Source organism: Ornithorhynchus anatinus, chromosome 13, assembly GCF_004115215.2.
Source record: "Ornithorhynchus anatinus isolate Pmale09 chromosome 13, mOrnAna1.pri.v4, whole genome shotgun sequence".
Taxonomy (NCBI): Eukaryota; Metazoa; Chordata; class Mammalia; order Monotremata; family Ornithorhynchidae; genus Ornithorhynchus; species Ornithorhynchus anatinus.
The window spans coordinates 28715611-28735635 of NC_041740.1; the positions used below are offsets into that span (position 1 = coordinate 28715611).

The 20025-nt window shown below is 39.2% G+C and overlaps 1 protein-coding gene across 5 annotated transcripts in view; it reads right to left on the reverse strand.

The window, feature by feature from the left end:
- CACNA2D1 (calcium voltage-gated channel auxiliary subunit alpha2delta 1) overlaps window positions 1-20025 on the reverse strand; it is a 439415-nt gene that overhangs the window by 80282 nt on the left and 339108 nt on the right. For all 5 annotated transcript variants that reach the window (XM_029077600.2, XM_029077601.2, XM_029077599.2 and 2 more), the window contains exons 11-12: window positions 14782-14940; window positions 11551-11655 (exon numbers count right to left, since the gene is read on the reverse strand). In XM_029077600.2, the coding sequence (XP_028933433.1) occupies window positions 11551-11655; window positions 14782-14940 (264 nt within the window). The remainder of the gene's footprint in view (window positions 1-11550; window positions 11656-14781; window positions 14941-20025) is intronic.

The following is a 20025-nucleotide window of genomic DNA, read 5'->3' on the forward strand; positions in this document are numbered from 1 at the left end:
CATTATCTGCAGTCTGCTTCTCCCCAGCCGGCCCCATTATGGAGCATTATGGAGGATCTGATAGTGCCAGAGCAGCCTCATAGATTGCTTAATCCCTGTGAGCATCACAGATGCCAGTTTCACGGAGGGAATGTTTGTTGCTGGCCTCTTGCTGTCGAACGTGAGTGAGGTGCCCCCAACAGTGGCTGCTGAAAAAGCTCATTGCGGGGAATGTGACTGTTTATTGTTATAATGTACTCTCCCAAGAGCTTAGAACAGTGCTCGTCCCACAGGAAGCGCTCAATAAATACGACTGAATGAAATATGGTTGAACGAATGAAAGAGCTGGCACAGTGACCTGCCGAAGCCAGCCTCTGCCGCAACGTCTAAGTGTTTGTGCAGATTATAGGGATAAGACAAATTTGAACTGTCTTACAGACTGTCCGTGAATTTGCGGATTGTTGGAGAGAGACCCTGGTGCCTGGCTCCAACCCTTTGTGCCAACTTCTCCAATGCTTTGGGTGGCAGCGGGCACAGGCTGCACGGATTTGCAGATAGTTGGAAACACCAGATTGGACCCACTGGGGTTCCAGCTGCAGGGGAAATCCATGGCTTTCACCTCTGACAGACCACCCCTTCCCCGCTTCTCAAAGCACACTTCCTCCAAGAGGTCTTCCGACTATGCCCTCCCCTCTGCATCATCTATGCATTCGAGCTGTCCCTCTTAAGCACTTTATATTCTCCCCACCTTCAGTCCCAAAGCACTTGACTTACATACTCTAACACTGCCATTTTCCCTGTTATTTATTTTAATATATATCTCTTCCTCTGGATTGTAAACTGCTTAGGGGCTTGGATCGTGTCTACAAACTCTGCTGTATCATACTTTCCCATACTTTCCCAAGTACAGCCCTCAGCACTTAGCAAGTCCTTATAAATACCACTCATATCAACCCATGGCTCTTTTGACTGGCTCCCAGATGAGTCCAGAAGACCTGAAAGTCCCCAAGCAGGACTGAACAGATATCAAATTCCCAATTTTTTTAATGGTATTTGTTAAGGTCTTACTGTCTGCCAGGAATTGTACTAAGCACTGGGATAGTTACAATCTAATCAGGTCCATGTCCCACATGGGGCTCACTGTCTTAAAGCCTCATTTTACAGATGAGATAACTGAGGCGAAGAGAAGTTAAGTGACTTGCCCAATTGATGGAGTTGGGGTTAGAACCCAGATCCTTCTGTCTCCCAGGACCTGGCTCCATCCACTAGACGACCCTGCATAATTCCTCTGACATGGCCCCTTGTCGTTCCTCCCCCCCCACACACACACTCTAAACTTTAAGCCACTTGTGGGCGGGGGACATGTCTACCAACTCTGTTTTATTGTTTTCTATCAAGTGCTTAGTACAGTGCACAATAAGCGCTCAGTAAATGCAGTTGATTGGTAGATGTGTGAATAGCATGTACCCACCTTATTAGCTAGGCTTGCCACTGCCTCCTTTGATGCGCACTGTCACTAAGGCAACTGGGCACAATCTCCTCTGGGTGCTCAGCACAAGGACCTGTTATAAACGTCTCTCCCTGCAAACTCTTCTCCTGCAGAAAGGGCCATCCAGATCACCAAGGCAGGATGTCGACCCCTTCAGGCTCAACTGAAGGTTAATAGCTTAATTATTTCCCTAATGATACTGCTTCTATGAAATCCTTACAAATTGGCCTCATCTTTAAAGCAAGTATTTGTCAGCGGATCATGTGGAGGCTTCTATATATTTTTAACTTGGGTACAAGTTAAACATTAGCACTCTTCCATGGTATTTGCTTTTTTCTTTATGGTATTTATTAAGCTCGTACTATGCACAACGCACTGTTCTAAACACAGGGTTTGATACAAAGTAATCAGGTTGACCACAATCCCTCACCCACATGGGGCTCACAGTTTTAATCCCCATTTTCCAGATGAGGTAACTGAGGAACAGAGAAGTTAAGTGACTTGCCCAAGGTCACACAGCAGACAAGTGGCAGAGCTGGGATAAGGACAGAAATGACAATTGTTGTTTGCAATAAAATCATCTCTTTCCATTACTTTATTATATTGGTAGTCTGGGGTGCCTTCTCAAGTGTTCCATATCTTATTACTGCCACCGTGTGGAGCACTCCATGAACTAGTTCTGAGATAACAGACTCCTGAATCGGTGCAGTCGAACACCATGTCATCTGAAATTCCTTTTTAATGTTTTTCATGGAAATACACATTTTTCCTGTCATTATCAACTGGTTTTTTCCTTCACAAGCTCTTTGAACAACAGAATGCAAAGGGGATCATTGCCTTGTGTCTTATACTGCCTTGGTAATCCACCAGACCCTGACGTGAGCTGTTGGTGAGGTGATGGCTAATCTAGGAATGGAGTTAGTTCATTCATTCATTCAGTCATTCAGTCATTCAGTCAGTCAGTAAGTCGTATTTATTGAGCGCTTGGTGTGTGCAGAGCACTTCTGGAAAATAAATCAAGCATGGATGTCACACTTTCACTAACTCATTAGTGAGCTGAAATCTGAAACAGCCAAAAGCCTTATGACTTAACATCCCCCTTATGACTGGGCAGTCTTATTTCATCATGTCCTGTGACGAACACATGTTAAGTGAGGAGCCAGTCTTTCATTCACATTTACCCATTTCTGCAGCCTCACACTCTAACGTGAAGGACAACCATTTGTTTAGCAATTGATGTCACCACAGAATCCCCACCAGAGCACTTTTGCCCATATCGGTAATTTATTTCAATGTCTGTTTCACCCTCTGGGCTGTAAGCCCCTTGTGGGCAGAGAACATTCCTACAAACTCTGTTGTACTGTACTCTCCCAGGTGCTTGGTGCCACACTTTTAACACTGGAAGGGCTCAATAAATACCACTGAAACAACAAAAGTCATGTAGCCAGAGACATAGAGACAAAGAGATAGAGATACAGAAAGAGAACTAGAGAGTGAGATTAAAAAAAAAGAGGTAGATGAAGAGACAAGTTATGTGGAGAGATGTTGAAATGGCTTTGGCACTCTATACCGTCTTGGAAGTGACAGATGAAGGTAGAGCTTTGTGGCTATAAGTATATGCTATTGGGTTGTCAAACAAGTAGCAATGAAATATTTAATAGAGGGAGATTCTAGTTTAGCATTATCTCACACTCATCAATTACTGTCTTACTACATTTGGTGCAGTCCACTGCCACAAAAGAAGGGTGATGATTGTTCAAGACTTTCTGCCTGGACCTACTTTTTTTCTTTCCAATTAATACCAAAACCAAAGGAAGTGAAGAGATTAAGACTGTGGGACAGGGACTGTGTCTAACCTTATAAATATATATCTATCCCAGTGTTTCAACAGGGCCAACACACAGTCAGCACGTAAATACCATTATTATTATTATTATTATTATTATTATTATTATTAGCTTTGTAGCGATACATATAAGTCTTGTCTGAATCCCTGCTGGGTCTAAGAATGAGAAAAAGCAAAACCAAAGGAACAAGCCAAAACATCTGCAAACAAGACAGCATCACAAAGGACACTATATGTGAACCTTCTGGTCAGAATCATCTGTGTCTCACATTAGCCCTTTCTGTCCCACTCACGTTCCTAGGCAAATGTTTCTGGCATTGAGTCATTTTTGCATACAGAGGTCGACAAGTTATGAAGAGTAAAGGTAGCCCGCCCGAAAGCACAGATGGGATCACTTGGACCAACAGGTTTTAAAGAGGTATAGCTAGAGAAGTTGTAGCAAGTCTGGGATGGGGAATTCCAAACATTGGCTCCCATGTGACTAATGGAAATTGTGAATACTAGACAACTGAGCGGGAGCCAGGAGAGTAGCCAGAAAGCTCTGAGACAGAAATGAAATGCCCCCATATGCAAGCTCTCTTTCTGCTCTGCATACTGAGGCAGGTAAGACCTAGAGACAACTTTAACCCAATTGCTTGTATGCCTACTTTTTCACAAGTATCCTTAGAAATGCTCACCTTGGGAAGGGACAGACTTAACCTTAGGGGAAAAATAGATCTTCCTTTACTCTTTTTGTGTCTCCAGACTAAGAATAAGTTCTATGCAATGCTGGCAATATAGGCTGCCAGCATACCTTTTCAAGAAATTTGATTTAAGTATAATGTTGAACTACAGAGATCCACGATTCGTGCCTTCAGGCATTCCTAAAACATGATAAAATTCTTCCTACAATATCGGTGATTTAAGTGTGAAGTGAATATTAAAATGGTGATTTAAGGCTTAATATTCCAAACCCAGCCTGTTTTATCTGGGGAAGGTGTTTGGTGAAAAGGGAAATCGACTCAGCTTTTGGAAAATATGAGCCCGTTACTGACTTCATCTTATGGTTTTCTACTCTTGCTGTTTCAGTTCCTCTAATGAGAAGTGCTTGTTTGCAATGAAATGTTTTCTATGGCCACTGGGTCAGAGAAAAAATAATAATAATAATAATAAAAGAAATGCCAAGAGAATGGCTCATTTCCCAGCAGAATTAAGTTACTGGAAGTTTTTACCTCTGCAATTATCAGTTCCCAATAGTTCAAGTTTAATTTTCCAATAGGCAAAATTCCAAAGAGCAATGCAAATATGACTGAAGGAAGCAAGGCAGCAAATATGGAAATCAAAATAATAAATACCAATATGTGAGTGAAAATGACATGAGGGATTAGCTTTATTACTTTACTGGGTGGCTATTTATTTTGTAAAATATATGAGTGGATTTAGTGCTGATGGCACTGAGCCTTCCCCACTGCTGTTTATCCCTAGATGTGCCGGGGAAGGAGGTTGTAATTGTTTCCCCATATCCACCTGGATGCAAATCTACAAAACCCTTGTTAGGGAGTTAGTAGCCCATTCTAATTGTGCTGCCACTTTATACAAAGATTTCAAGGGAAGAAAATCCTCTTTTAGCTTTTATTTCCCTTCTGATTTACTTTCCGGGGCCTAAAGGGGAAAGTAGAACTTGGCAGGGGGACAGTTCAGTCTCATATGGAGAATTGAGAGGGGGCCCATTCCAGACATCCAGGGAATCCTGGGGACAGGCAGCAGCAGCAGAAATTAAATGGTGGGAAAGAGGAGGCAGGAGAAACACTAGATCATAGCCAGGGGAAGCAGTGTTGCTTAGTGTATAAAGCATGGGGCTGGGAGGACCTGGGTTCTTATCCCTGCTCCACCACTTGCCTGCTCTGGGACCTTGGGTAGGCTTAACTTCTCCATACTTCAGTTCCCTTATCTGCATCTACCTCAGCACTTAGAACGGTACCTGGCACATAGTAAGCACTTAACAAATACCATTATTATCATTATTATTTCCGCTGGTTTTCCATGGTGTGCTGAGGTGGCCTAAGGGGGAGAATGTGGCCATCATCATAAGCCTTCTTATGCACATATCTGTAATATATTTATTTGTATTGATGTCTGTGTCCCCCATCTAGATAGTAAGCTTTTCGTGGGCAGGGAATGTGTCCATTTATTGTTGTATTGTACTTTCCCAGGTGCTCAGTACAGGGCTCTGCACACAATAGGTGCTCAACAAATACGATGCAATGAATGAATGCATGAATGAGTGAATGAAAGAATTGAGTGGCCAAAATAGTATACCGAAACTCCTGTGTGGTAGTACTGTTGATCTATATGATGCTGCCATGTTTGAAGATGCAACAAGGGAAGTGGTAGTTGGTCTTAGAATATCTTTCTAACCCGCCAGAACATTCATCAACCACAAATATCAGCAGTGTGGCCTAGTGGAAAAAGCATAGGCCTGGGAGTCAGAAGACTCAAGTTCTAATCTCAGCTCCACCACTTTCTTGCTGTGTGATCTTGGATAAATCACTTAACTTTTCTATGCCTCAGTTTCCTCAGCTGTAAAATGGAGATTCAATACCTCTTTGACCCTACTTGGACTCTAAGCTCCATTTGGGACAGGGAATGTGTGCGAGCTTATCTTGTATCAACTCCAGCACTTAGTACAGTGTTTGGCACATAGTAAGCACTTAAATAAGCTTCCTGTGGCCCCTACGCCACATACCATATATTACTCCAGTTCAGTGTTTAGCACACTCTGGGGTTCCCAATCAATATTAAACTGATCATCCAGCCAAAGTACTTTGGAATACAACCAATTTGTAGTTTCTTAGATTAATTTCCTTGATATGTACAAATAACTGAAAGGACTCAAATTTCTCCTAAAGGGAGTTTAATCAGCCTTGATATCCCAGTAACATTATAAATGAATAGTGATGCACTGAGCTCACTTTTTGACCTTTAAGTGGGGAATTTCACATCCCTGTTTCCAGGACAGCAATTTATGGAAACATTTATTATAGAATCAGCCATATCATTGGAATTAATTACAATAAATCGCCTCCACCTCCTAAAACAGTAGGGGAAATGTTTTCTGGTTTTCTCTCTGCATATATTTACAGTACTTCTCAAAACAGAGATAAGCTCCTGACATATCATGTTTACAAACAATATGCAACATTGACATTCATCCACAAGCATCTTCAGCTGTGGGAAGACAGCTTTGGAGAGGTCAGTAAACATGCACAACAGTGATTTATCTCAGATGTCCTTCTTGGCTAATTCAAAATATTTCACTGTCACTGACATTAAAAATATTCATTAAAGGGATGGAGTATCCTAATTAGAAAAGCATCCCCCACACTGTTTAATGTATATTCCATCCTAGTCCATTTTTATACTGTTAAAAAAAAATGAAATGGAAAGTTCGCATGAATAAAAGTACTGCAATTATTTATTAAAGGGAAAAAAGTGGAACTCTATTTTAACATTTTTATTTTGCAAAAAACCTTAATTACTCCATACATATATAAGATTCAGGTATCTATGTAGAAAATTGATGACCTCCTTCACAACCTATTTCCATGATCACCATTTTAATAATAGCAATGAGATAGGAGATATTCTTTTTTACACTATGTATAGAGGAATTAATTTGCAATGACCTGCATTGGATTGATTAACCATATTTATATATTCCTGAGGTTTAGTCATTTTAGTTTTGCATATTTTATGGTAGGCTTATGGTAAATTTATGGTATCCATATTTATCAATATTAAAAAAAATGCTTTTCTTTTTTCGGTGACAATCTCAACTCACCCAGAGATCTTTACCAACATGATTTAATTAATCAGCAAAATCTATCTGGACAAAAGGGAGAACCAGCAAAGTGAATCAATGACTCTCCAGATTCTAAGAATATGTCCAGTTACTGTTCCTACCCAAAATCCTGTTGATGAAATATCCATTTTCCTTATTTCTAGCTCCAGAATTTCCCCTAGGTCTAGGTTTATTTAAACATATACTCCTTAATGTGAAGTGGATTTGGTGAACCACCCCTGTTTGACATTTTCCAAAGAACTCAGGGCCTGAAAGGATACAAATGGGACATGCTGCATTACCTACATTTTTTGGGCTGTTTTAAAAGACAAATAATGGAAGTCAATGATATGCATTTTTCCCATGACATCATGTTGAAGAGTCACAGGGAGAGCCACCATTTCCTGCATTTACCATTCCTACTCAAAACCCTTGAAAATCAATTATACTTTGCTCCATAATTTACAAACATACCCACAAACATACACTCATAATGTTAGACTATTCCAATTTATGTTTACTGAAGAAGGTGTTCATAGTCACCTGTCTTTTAGGTTTGGTAGGTGCTAATGGTGTATTTGCCTCTCTTGTGGTATATTCTCCAGTTTTGTTTGATTTTTTATTGTCTTTACTGTAGAATGCATTGCTCAACTTGTATTTCAGCTACAAACATATCCTACATCTACCGGTTAACCTTTTTCTATATTCCGTTTTGTTCAAGAGAAATGCATCTTTGTTTGCTTTTCTGAATTTTAGCAGTTCTTTTTCATTTCTTGATTCAGTTTTGCATCTAACAAGACTGGTGGCAAATATTCCAGACACAATCTTGCTCCTATATAACTTAACAGGTCCTTTATCAAGTCAAAATGGAGTCAGACAAACTTGTGCTTCCGTATTTTCAGTATACTGCCTCGTACTGGGAATTCTTCATACTGGCTTCGTACTGACTAATTAGCTGGATTCAGTGCTATAGCTCACCTCACCTTTGTTACTAATTCTTGTTCACAAGGCTGAAGCCCTTAGGAAGTGGAAGTTTTGCAGATCAGGATAAGTAGACAAATATTTTCTAATTTGACCTATCAGAAGCGAAACACTGACTTAGTGGCATCCAAATACAGGGTGAAGTGAATTACTCTGAATCCTCAGAGTAATCAGTTCTAAGACTCCTTCTCTGCCCACACAAATTAAAGAGTTTACCTTGATTTTAGCACCATGTCAATAAAATCTCATCATTAGTTTCCTAGCCCATGGCTTTGATTCATCAATTTTACTTGTCTCTGAAATTTTAAATCAATCATTTTAAATGTTATCTGAACCATAATTAGAAAGAAAATAAAAGAATTAAATAGACTGGCCCATGCCAAATAAAAGGTAATATGATAATGATTTGACTTGGTGAACAGTTTTGAATGACAGCTAAAAGACACATTTTGACATCTTAAAATTTGAACATGATCTTTGCTCTTCGTGGGCTTGCAATAACTTGTATGAGTACAATACAGACCAGTAGAAAAATGCAGAATATGTTTCTGTTTGAAGGAATACAAACATCCCCCAAGTATCTTAGCAAAGCATGTATTACACCAAAGCTGTCTTCAAAGATTACGTTTAAGCAATTGAGTAGAACATTTGAAAGATTAATTTTCAACTATTTAAAAATTCTCTGAATGAACGAACCAATTATTAGCAACAGTATTAACTTTACAGCTGCACTGGATTCTGAGTTTCTCACCGGTGAGGATTATGAGTCATGAAAGGCTTTGAATTAGCATTCAGATGAAATATGCCAATAGTTTTTATATTAGAACAATAAGCAAGAGTAAAAGAATCATACTAAAATTTGAAAGGGATGCCATGAACATCAGATATAGAGAGACTTGATAAATTCTGTTACAAATCCTCGTTTCAGTTTTAAAGTGAACAGCTTACAAGTAAGTGATTATATTTATAATTATTATAAATTGTAGCTGGGAAGAAATAATAGAGTATATACAATTTGTATTAAGTGCTATAGAAATCTGGGAGTAAGTCAAGAATTTAGGTATCATGCAAGTGCACAAATAGTGTATGGGGGAAACAAAAGGTGGGACAATTAAAAATTATCAGACTTGGCTTTTTGGAAAAGAGGGCTTTGAAGCTGGGAAGAGCTGTTTTCTGTCAGATATGAGGTGTGAGACTTCCAGGGACAAGGAAGAGTTGCAAGAGATCATTGGTTGAAGAGATGAGCGTGAGGCGCAGTAAGTAGGTTGATTTGAAAGGTAGAAAGAGTTTGAGCTGGGGTATATTCTTATTAGCATTATTGCTATTACTATTATGGTATTGTCATGGTATATGTAGTGGGAGAAAAATGGTCAAGTAAAGGGAGAGATCTGACTGCTTTAAAGCCAATGGTCAGGAGTCTTGGCTTGATGCCGAGATGAATAGTTACTCATTTAAGAATTTTGAAAAGCAAGATTTGTGCAGAATAACATTCTAGAAAATGATCTGGGCAGCAGAATGAAATATGGACGGCAGACAGCAGACTCTGAAGGCAGGGAGACCGGCAAGGAAGCTGATGTAATAGTGTAACTTGGCATATGACATGGGCCTGGGACCAGTGTGGTGGCCTTTCGGATGGAAAAGAAGGGGCCGTCCAGATAAGTATTATTCAGTCTTCCAAAATGAACACATTCTAGAGGAACCTCAGATTGGCATCACCAACTCCAGAAGATACAGGAGGGGACTTTGATAGCTGACATTTTCAGAGACGACCAGTTAATTATAGCTTCCCTGGGCCAGTGAGCTCCTTGCTGGTCGGGATCACGTCTATCAACTCTATTGCACTGTACTTACCCAAGTGCTTAGTACAGTCCCCTGCACATGGTAGGTACTGAGTAAATAATATTGATTGATCGATAAGCTCCTAAGGGCTATAGTACACTTTTTCAAATGCTTAATACAGCACTCTCCACAAAGTAGGAGTTCAGAAAATACTAATGACTGATTGGTTGAGCGGAATGTTCTGTGTGCTTGAGACCCAATCTAATTAAAAGACACAAACACACACATAGTCTCTCTCACACACACACCCCTCCACCCTCTTACCCCCCACCAATTGGGCTCCTTATTGTCCCCAGAATGGACAATTGGGCTCTTTAGGGCTACTGCATTTCAATTCTTCTCTTTCTCAGTTCCCAAAATCCTACCTTCATTTGTCAAAAACTGATACAGGTACCAATGTGTTCAAATACACACATAACTTGAATTTAAGTGGAGACAGGCTTTGCTTTTTTTGGATGTTCATAATATTCAAATAATTCAGGCCAAAGTGTCATTTCAGGCCTCAGTTACCAGGACAATTTAGGAAAATTCTGGGCAATTTTCAATCTATTTTATAAATATGCTAGCTCTGAGTGGCTCCATGAGATGGGTGGAGGGAAATGATCCCATGGTCCTGGCACCTAAGTTGTGAAGCTAATGGCTTCATTGCTTTGGTGGCAGAAGCTTTGGGCTTCTGTATCCAGTCCTTCCACCCTTTCAAATCCTCTTTGCTGGGAAAGGCCGAGCAGTGAAGTCATGACATTGGTCCTATAGGCTGACTTCGGCCAGTAGGTCGGGGCATTCTGGTCCTGGTACTAGAAGGGTTCCTGCAGACCTCAGGAATAATAATAATTGTGGTATTTGTTAAGTGCTTACTATGTGCCAAACACTATTCTAAGCTCTGGAGCAGATACAAGGTAATCAGTTTTGACACAGTCCCTGTCCCACATGGGGCTCACAGTCTTAATCCCCATTTTACAGATGAGGTCATTGAGGCACAGAGAAGTTAAGTGACCTGCCAAGGTCACTCAGCAGACATGTGGCAGAGCCAGGATTAGAACCCACATCCTCTGACTCCCAGTTCCATGTTCTTTCAACTACTCCATGCTGCTTCCCTCAGGAGGCTATGAAGAGAGGCCAGAGGTTCCCCTCAGCCTTGGATCCATAAGCCATATACCCATCATGCCCCTCAGAATGAGCCCCCTCCTGCCCTATGTTTTTAGCCCCAGGTAACTCCTCCAGACTGATTATCATTTTCAATCCAATGGTACAAATACCTTTATCACCTAGGGGAGAAATATAAGAAGCAAATTCAAATATTCAAATAAGAATATGGAGAAGCAGCGTGGCTCAGTGGAAAGAGCATGGGCTTTGGAGTCAGGGCTCATGAGTTCGAATCCCAGCTCTGCCACTTGTCGGCTGTGTGACTGTGGGCAAGTCACTTAACTTCTCTGTGCCTCAGTTCCCTCATCTGTAAAATGGGGATCAAGACTGTGAGCCCCACGTGGGACAACCTGATTCCCCTATGTCTACCCCAGTGCTTAGAACAGTGCTCGGCACATAGTAAGCGCTTAACAAATACCAACATTATTATTATTATTATAAGATGTGACTTACTTTTTTGTCTTGGTTATATTTCTTAAATATCTCCTGAGCTCTTTCTTCTCCACCATCCGTAAACAACATGATGATCTTATTACAGTTGGCTCTAGAAACATTGTACTGAAAAATAGAGGGGAAAAAAAATGTTCACTAGTGGATTGGAGATGTATAAATACTTGTGCATCTAAATAAAAGTTGGTGGCTAATGCCAGATATCATTTTTTGCCTGCTTTCATTAGTAATGATAATTATGATATATTTTAAATACTTACTATATGCCAAGCACTGTTTTGAGGCACAGTACAATCTGATCTGACACAGTCCCTGTCCCATAAATCTCGCTTATATGAAAATAAACTACTGAAGATCTTGGTCAAATCTTGTACTTTTATTCTAAACCTGTCCAGGGTTGAGGATAGTGCTGCACATTGTCACAGTAAAATCTACTGGCAGGTTTTTCATTAAAAATATCACGCTTCTTTAGATCTATTACATTTTCCATTCAATCCCCATCCATTCAATCCCCATATCAAAAATGGGATGCCAAGCTTTACAAATGACTCATTTTTAGCATCAAAGATGAAAAGGAACATTTTAAATTGCTGGATCTAAATTATGACACCTGTCTCATAATTTAGGCAGCTTATTTTAGGCCTGTTCTGCTTACCAATCAACTGTCTTTATTGAGTGCTTACTATGTACATGACACTGTCTTAAGTGCTAGGGAAAGTACAGTGTAGCAGAGGTGGTAGACACATTCCCTGCCTTCAAAAAGCTGTCAGTCTAGATTAGAATAAGAGTAGGCTTCATCATATAGATGAAAAAAATATACAGGTCTTATAGTATTTGTAGAGAAAAGAAAGCTAATTAGCAATTTTTAAAAAATCACAGATTACATATTTTTGCAAAGGAAGCTCAGAAGTGCTTTACCCATTCCAAGTAAAACAGAATTTCAATTATTTATCTATAATGACTTGTTCTAGTCTATGAGTCAACCTGGAAATTCAAGATGAACTCCTCTCACTCTCCCTGGCCATGACCTGGATTGTCAACTGGTTTGCCTCCCTGGGCTTAATGCAGCACTCAGCACAGAGTAAGCACTCAATAAATATGATGATTGATGCCAACAAGTCTTTTGGAAAATCACTAGTGTACTTTATCTGGGACATACCAGCCCCATAAGTAAACAACTGACTGATAAAAATTTTTTTCAAATATGTATCAACCCTTTTACATATATTGGACACAACCACAAATAAATGTTTTTCACACTTTAAAAGGTAATTAGTAGAGTTTTCCTTTACATTGAAAGATAACACTGCTGATGGTCAAATTTGGTCCAAGAGTTTGAGTATAACTGAGATAAATTTCTTACATAATTGCTGAACTATTTTTTTTACAAATAATGTGCAGGGATGGCAATGAAGTATGCTGAATTCTCGGTGCATGAAGGGAAAACACAACCCATTATAATATAAAATCATTTTAATCTTCATTAGCCTAAGGAGGCACAATAATTGGAAACACATTTAAAATAACCAACGGCAAAATCTAAACAATAGGATCATCAGTGAGTTCATCCAGCCACAAGGAGAGGGAAGTGAAAATTTTAAGGCTATTTTCTGCTTTCTCCAAAATAGCCAAATAATCAAGACAAAGGTATTTAGTCGATTTGTATTTTACAGGTAATTTCCTGACTAATTTCTCCACTTCACATTGGTGCTATTAAAATAGTTGAGAAGAACTTGATTTTTAAATAGCAAAATATTATAGGAATGTCATTTAGAAAGTGCTCTAGTATTTTTGTGAAGCATTTCAGAAATTGCTACTTGCAAAATTTATTCAAATTGATGTCTAAGGGTGGTCTATGGGGATCACTGTTAAGACCAAATCTATATAGTGTATTCTCTGATGATCTGGAAGTGTGACTATGCTACCTTATTTGAAAAAATGTTGGCTCAATCAGGAGTCAAGAAGTGTGGCACAGCACACCAGATATAAAAATAATCAGAAGGACCAACATAATGAGATTGAAAGATGACAAGCCATCACAACTGGAGGAATATTTCCAAACATTGCTATTCCACAGGCAGGAGAAACAGAGAAAACAGGAAAGATGAGGAGGAAGGCCTAGGGAATAGCAGATAACACATTAGAGAAGAGTTTGACAATATAGCAAGGGCATCTTAAAGCTCCAGTATGATTTAGATTGTACTTGCAAATTCAGAGCCTAATGAATCTGGGAGTTAATACCCTCTGTCCCATGAGCCTGCCTCCAAAATTCAATATTCAATTTTGGGCAAGTCATTACTAGAACATTATCCCCAAAACTAGAAGGAACAAGACAGAGAAGTCAGAATAATTAAAAGGCTGTGACTCAGAAAAGGTTGATTACTAACTTGAGAACAAAGGAGGTAGATTAAAAAAAGCAACCTAAATCCAAAAATGCTTCCTTCCTCCTAGAATCTGCTTGTTACTAAATTTGAAGATGAATTTGAATTAATAAATGTCATTTCATCATTCCAATAACAGATAACATTCAAATTTTTATCTTAGCATACATGCGTAAATTTCCTTCAAAAATGCAGGAACAAAAGTGTCAACTTCTGATTCCAAATATCTATCAATTGTATATCCAATGCTAGTATCAATTTTAGGTGTATTCTATTACATGTAGTAGAATGCAGACAGTTTTGCAATGATGCATATTTTAATTCAGGCTTTTGGTGTTGAGGAGTTAGAGACCGACCTCCAACAACAAACAACTGGACAGAACACAGTGCAGTAACTGGGAGTGCATAGCCTCAGTTAGGGCCTAAGGATCTGAGTGTAATTTATTTTCGACGGGAGAGTTTTCAGAAACCCAACTTGCTTCATGTTTAAGGAGAACTGGCTGGCTGCTGTCCGATCAAATACATTTAGCTAATTAGTTAGCACCTATGGTTAAGTAATCTTAGAAATATTATTTTTCTTCCCTTATTTCAAGAAACCAAACTTCGAAAATCATTTGACAACGGCCTAAAAGCAGAAGTGCCACAAGGGTATTTCAACTCCAGTTATCTCTGGGCAAAAGACAAAAAAACAACTCCATCATGGAGTTAAATAAATGTACCAGAAAATTGTAACTAAAAAAAAAACAAACCTAGATCTGCTTCCAGACGATCCTAATTGACCGTCCTGACTTGAAGTTTTATTACACCAGATGAATCACGTAGCAGTACTTGAGGACAACACCACCATACTTACATTTAGCAGCTGTTCAAAAGCAAAACTAAAGCCCTTTTTGTAATCAGTGATTCCTTTAGCCGTGATGTTATTGACTGCATCTTTCAGCACTTTCTTGTTTCTTACATTGGCTTGGACGAGATGTTGAAAGCAGCTCACATCTTGGGCATTACTGTTAAACTGCAGTGGAAAATAAAAGTAAATATTCAAGTTAAATATTCGAGTTTCCTTAAGCATCTGCTTTGTGTTTCTGAGTGTATTATCTCCTTTTTGAGGAAAAGATGGGAGCATAAAGAGCATATGCTTGTATCTCTTAAAGTGATTGCTCAAATGATATGTTTTGCAAAAAATACTGAGTATCCCACCCAGATACCAATGGAAACTAACTAGAGTTATTTGTGTGTAGCATGACCTATTGGAAAATGCATGGGCCTGGGAGTCAGAGGACCTGGGTTTTGGGCCTGCTGTGTGACCTTTTGTGAATCATGCAACTGCTCTGTGCTTCAGTTGCCTTATCCGTAAAATTGGGATTCGGTAGTTGTTCTCTCTCCTACTTAGACTGTGAACCCCATGGTAGATTAGGGATTGTGTCTGACCTGATTATCCTATATCTACACCTCAGTGATTAGAACAGAGCTTGGCACAAAATAGGTGTTTGAAAATCCTATTTAATAAGAGCATTATTGTTATAATCATTCGCAACGGTGAATGCATCCACTCAAAATAAAGAACTAAAAAAGAATAAGAATATCTTCGCCTCTGTTACTGATTCTAATGATCCTACTTAATGCAAATGTAAACATTGTATGATTAAATATTCATTTATTGCGTCTTGGGCAAAAACAATGAGGGAAAGCCATTCCTTTTGAAGCTCTTTGAAAAGGAAGGAAATGGATGTGCAGGCATCTGTGAATCTGAAATGTTGTAGCTTTTGGCTGAAAAATGAATTGGGTCATATCCATGACCTGAAGTTTTTGTGAAGTCATTGTCTGAGTATATTAAAAAAAAAATAAGTCCAAATGACATTTCTTTCAAGTTTCTTTTTTAGTTAAAGAACCCTCTAAAAGCTCCATAAACATACCATAGAATATTCAGAACAAAAGTTTCTCATGTTCTTGTAAGCCATTACGTAGTCCTCTAAATTTGACTTCACTTAGGTGGATAGAACAGCAGTATAAATGGTAAAGCAAAATGGAAAAATCACCATTCAATATTCATTGAGCTTTCCTGGTGTGCCTAACCCTGAAATAGGTGTTGGTGGTGGAGAAGCTTATCACTGACAGTAAACAGTAATGGATCAGCAGTGTTTATTAAGCATTTACAATGTGCAGAGCAAGGGACACAAACAGCCAAAGCTGTTCAATATCTGTAGAGTTGAGGAATCGTTCCTGCACTTTAGCAAATTGTGTAGACTCAATGGAAAGAGCAAAATATAGAGGCAGATTATCAATGCCGGAATGTTGAGGAGGCAGAGACTGTGGAGAAAGGGGAATGACTAAAGTGAAGTGAGTTAGAATTTCATTGTAAGTGTAACACTACAGAGATGGTCAACACAAAGAAAATACTGCAGTGTTCTAAGAGCATAATTGTTCTGGAAATTCACCCCAACAAAAAACAATTTGGAATTATGAGTGTTTCTACACTGGGCTTGTGTAACAACAAACTATAGCATGAGAAGAGTGATGATGATGAGGACATATGGTTTGGTTATTCCAAGAATTAGGGAGAAAACATACATTCCAAATTGCATCCCAACAAATAGAATGAAAACAGTGGAGGGATTGGCAGACAATAAACAGTCTCTAGCCCATTTACTGATAAGTAGAACAATCAACTTGACAAGAGCAACTTATTGGACCCAATGGATGTAATATTTAATTAGAAATAAACAGGGACCATTTTTCAGGGAAAAAATGGTTGCAAAATTCAAGTCAGAAGCAGAACTGCTTTTATGCAGAAGAATGGAGAAGGGGCAGCATGTATCTAATGTACTATGAATCTGGGTTGCCAGACTGTTACATATGCAAGAGATCCAAACAAGAATGTATGGAGAACTCAAAAGTGCCGTAATGTTGTTCCAGCAGAAAGGCAACATTAGATGCAGTCTTCAAATTGAAAATATGGATGGAGTGGAGATTGTCCTCATGAACTGATTTTCAATTTGGGAAAAGGGGGGATGATACATGGCCAGTTCAAACCATAAAGGAAGAAAAGTGGAAAAAAAAAGTTTAGTTCTTACTTCTTCCTATATAGTATTATATGTTCTTATTGACTAAGTACTGCATTATTGATGCTCAGCCACAGAAATCCATATAAATACTTAGATAAAACCATTTTCATTTTTTTCCTTTCATTTTATTACACTTTAATCTTTTAAATGTGCAGGGGATTTTTTTTTGAGATTCTGAAGATTAAAGCAACATTTGGATCTCAACTTATTTATAGTTTACAGTTTGTGTTTCTTGGGCCATTGCAAAAACTTCCTCCCTCATCAGCACGAGGTGAATGACTTAAAGGAAAAAGGATATTCAAGAACCACTTAAAGCAAAATTCAAAGTGCAGCAAGGACAGTTTGTTAAGACAGCTTCTCTCCTTTTGCCTTCAGTTTCCTACTGCCTGATGACACTCATTGCATTTGAAAGGAGATAAACAGATGCAGATACAATCTGTTAAAGAAAACATATTTTTTCCCCTTTCAGAGTCTTTTGTCTGATATGATGTGACCAATATTCCCTGCTCATGGAGTTATTTATATGATTTTTCTACCCTTGAAAATAAGTCTTTGAGGCTTTTGTCCTTTTTGCAAATATTAGAGAATACAATACAAATGTGTATTTTGCTCGCCTTTGAATTTGATGATGAAGTTTCTGACAGGGGAACCTCTCAATGCTTATGGATGAGTAGACATAGCACATAGTAAGCACTCAATAAATACCAGTGATTGATTGATTGATTCGATAAATACTCCCTGCTGGGTATCTAACTTGTACAAACACTAGGTGAAGCCTGACTTGGTATGTTGTTGGAGAGGAAGAACAAGTATTCACTCCATATTGGTCAAAGTCTATTAACATCTCATTAGCAGATACCTGATGTCAACCCAAGCTTTCTGAGGAGCATTTTTCCCTGCTGGAAGAGATAAAGTCAGATTATTATTAACAATAGAATTGTAGTAATTGTTAAGTTTTTACTATGTGCTTAACACTGCACTAAAATTGAAATGACCAACACTAAAATCTGATTTTTTTTTAGTGTTTGTTAAGCACTTGCTATGTGCCAGTCACTATACTAAGCACTGAGGTAGATACAAGCTGATCAAGTTGGACACAAACCATTACCCACATCTCACAGTCAATGTCCATTTTACAGATGTGGTAACTAAGGCACGGAGAAGTTAAGTGATTTGCCCCCGGTCACACACAGCAGACAAGTGGCAGGCCTGGGATTAGAACCTTCTGACTCCAGGCCTGTGTTCCATCCACAAGGCAACACTGCTTCTGACTGGTGAAACAAAAACATATCAAATTGTAGAATGCCACAAGTGTGAATTTGTAGGTCAATTTTATGAAGTAGACCAACAGTCACATAGAATAACACGCAAATAACAGAATGAGTCTCCAACTGAATTGGTTAATGGATTAATTGGAGGTCTGAATAGAACACAAAATAGTGCCTCAATAGTTGCTCCAAAGATTCATAGAATCTCAGATACAGATGACCTAAGGGTGGGACAAAATTCAGGATTTCACATAATCTGAACTGAAAGGTGCCAAAGAGCCAAACTTTGGGTTGAATTAACTGAAGCATTCAAAGCCTCTGGAGTCCATTTGGACCTTATTTGTCTTTCCCAAAGGTCCTTATTAAAATAGTTAAATTGCTTCCGGAAGCTGTAGGGGCAAAAATGTAGATCTTATCTAGGAATTACATTTCGTAGTTTCTCTGCCAAGTTATATACCCTATCTGAATCTTCCATGCTACAGTGCCAATGTGTGACATCAGAAGACCCCTTGTTCCTGCCTAAAGATTGTGAAATCAGTTTGACTGTTAGCAGTACCAAACTTTTGTCTCCTTTACCTCTTTTTTAACTCTCCTCCAACAGCAAATGTGCATCACATAAATATGTGGCCAATATGCCACAAAATGATTCCCCTTATACAGCTGCTATTATGGGGCAGAATCTTGCTCTCCCCTCTGCAGAAGTAATGCAAAGAATCTGCTTTGCCAGAGGAAGTGATTGCAGTCACAAGCCTGACTTGAGGAGACAATTGGGAAGGGGAACTCTGGGGAAAAAAAATATATATATATCCCCTCAGCTCTGGAGAGGGCTCTGTGTTGCTACCTTCCTGGGCCTAAGGGGAGAAATGAGATAAAATATTGGTTTAAATTTTGTCCTTTGTTTTGAAATGATCTCATGGGATGAGCTCAAAAGAATAATGATTAAATTAACATACACAGCCCTCTGTAAAAGGGAAAATATTCTCTTCAGATCCCCTGAAACTAGACCACACAATTATTCATTCAATAGCAGAACAGATTTCGAAGTAATGAAATGCCAGCCTTGGAAAGAAATGCAGAGAGTTCATCATACCCTCCCTCACCCTAAATACTACTACTACTAATAATAACTCTGGCATTTGTTAAGCACTTACTATGTGTCATGCACTGTACTAAGTACTGGAGTGGATGCAAGCAAATGGGGTTGGTCACAGTCCCTGTCCCACATGGGTCTCAGAATCTTAATCCCCATTTTACAGATGAGATAACTGAGGCACAGGCTCAGTACCACACAGCAGACACATGGCAGAGCTAGGATTAGAACCCAGATCTTTCTGATTCTTAGGCCTGTGCTCTATCGACTAGACCATGCTGCTATTAGGTATTTTCTTCTATGTCCCCCTAACATGGTGTACTTTTTGGCTGACCATGTATCCCAGTTTAATCCGCTGCTAGCCCACTGATATCCTCCATCTCTAGCCTGGTGATAGGTTATTGAAGTCGTCAGAAACATGATCAATCTGGAGCTGGGATCTGCAGGGAGCTCATTCAACCATGCTGTGAAGCCGAGGTCCTCCATCTAGATCCAACTGTCGAGCCAGGTCCAGGACCATCTGCTCTGGGTGTTGCAGACAGGAGGCTTGCATAGTGCCCAACACCTCATCCCACCCGAGACTCGTTTAGCCTTCCTGCCTCTTGTTTCAGCACTACTGCACAGAAGCTACTCGCTGACTTCCCTGCCTCCTGTCTCTCCCCACTCCAGTTCTTACT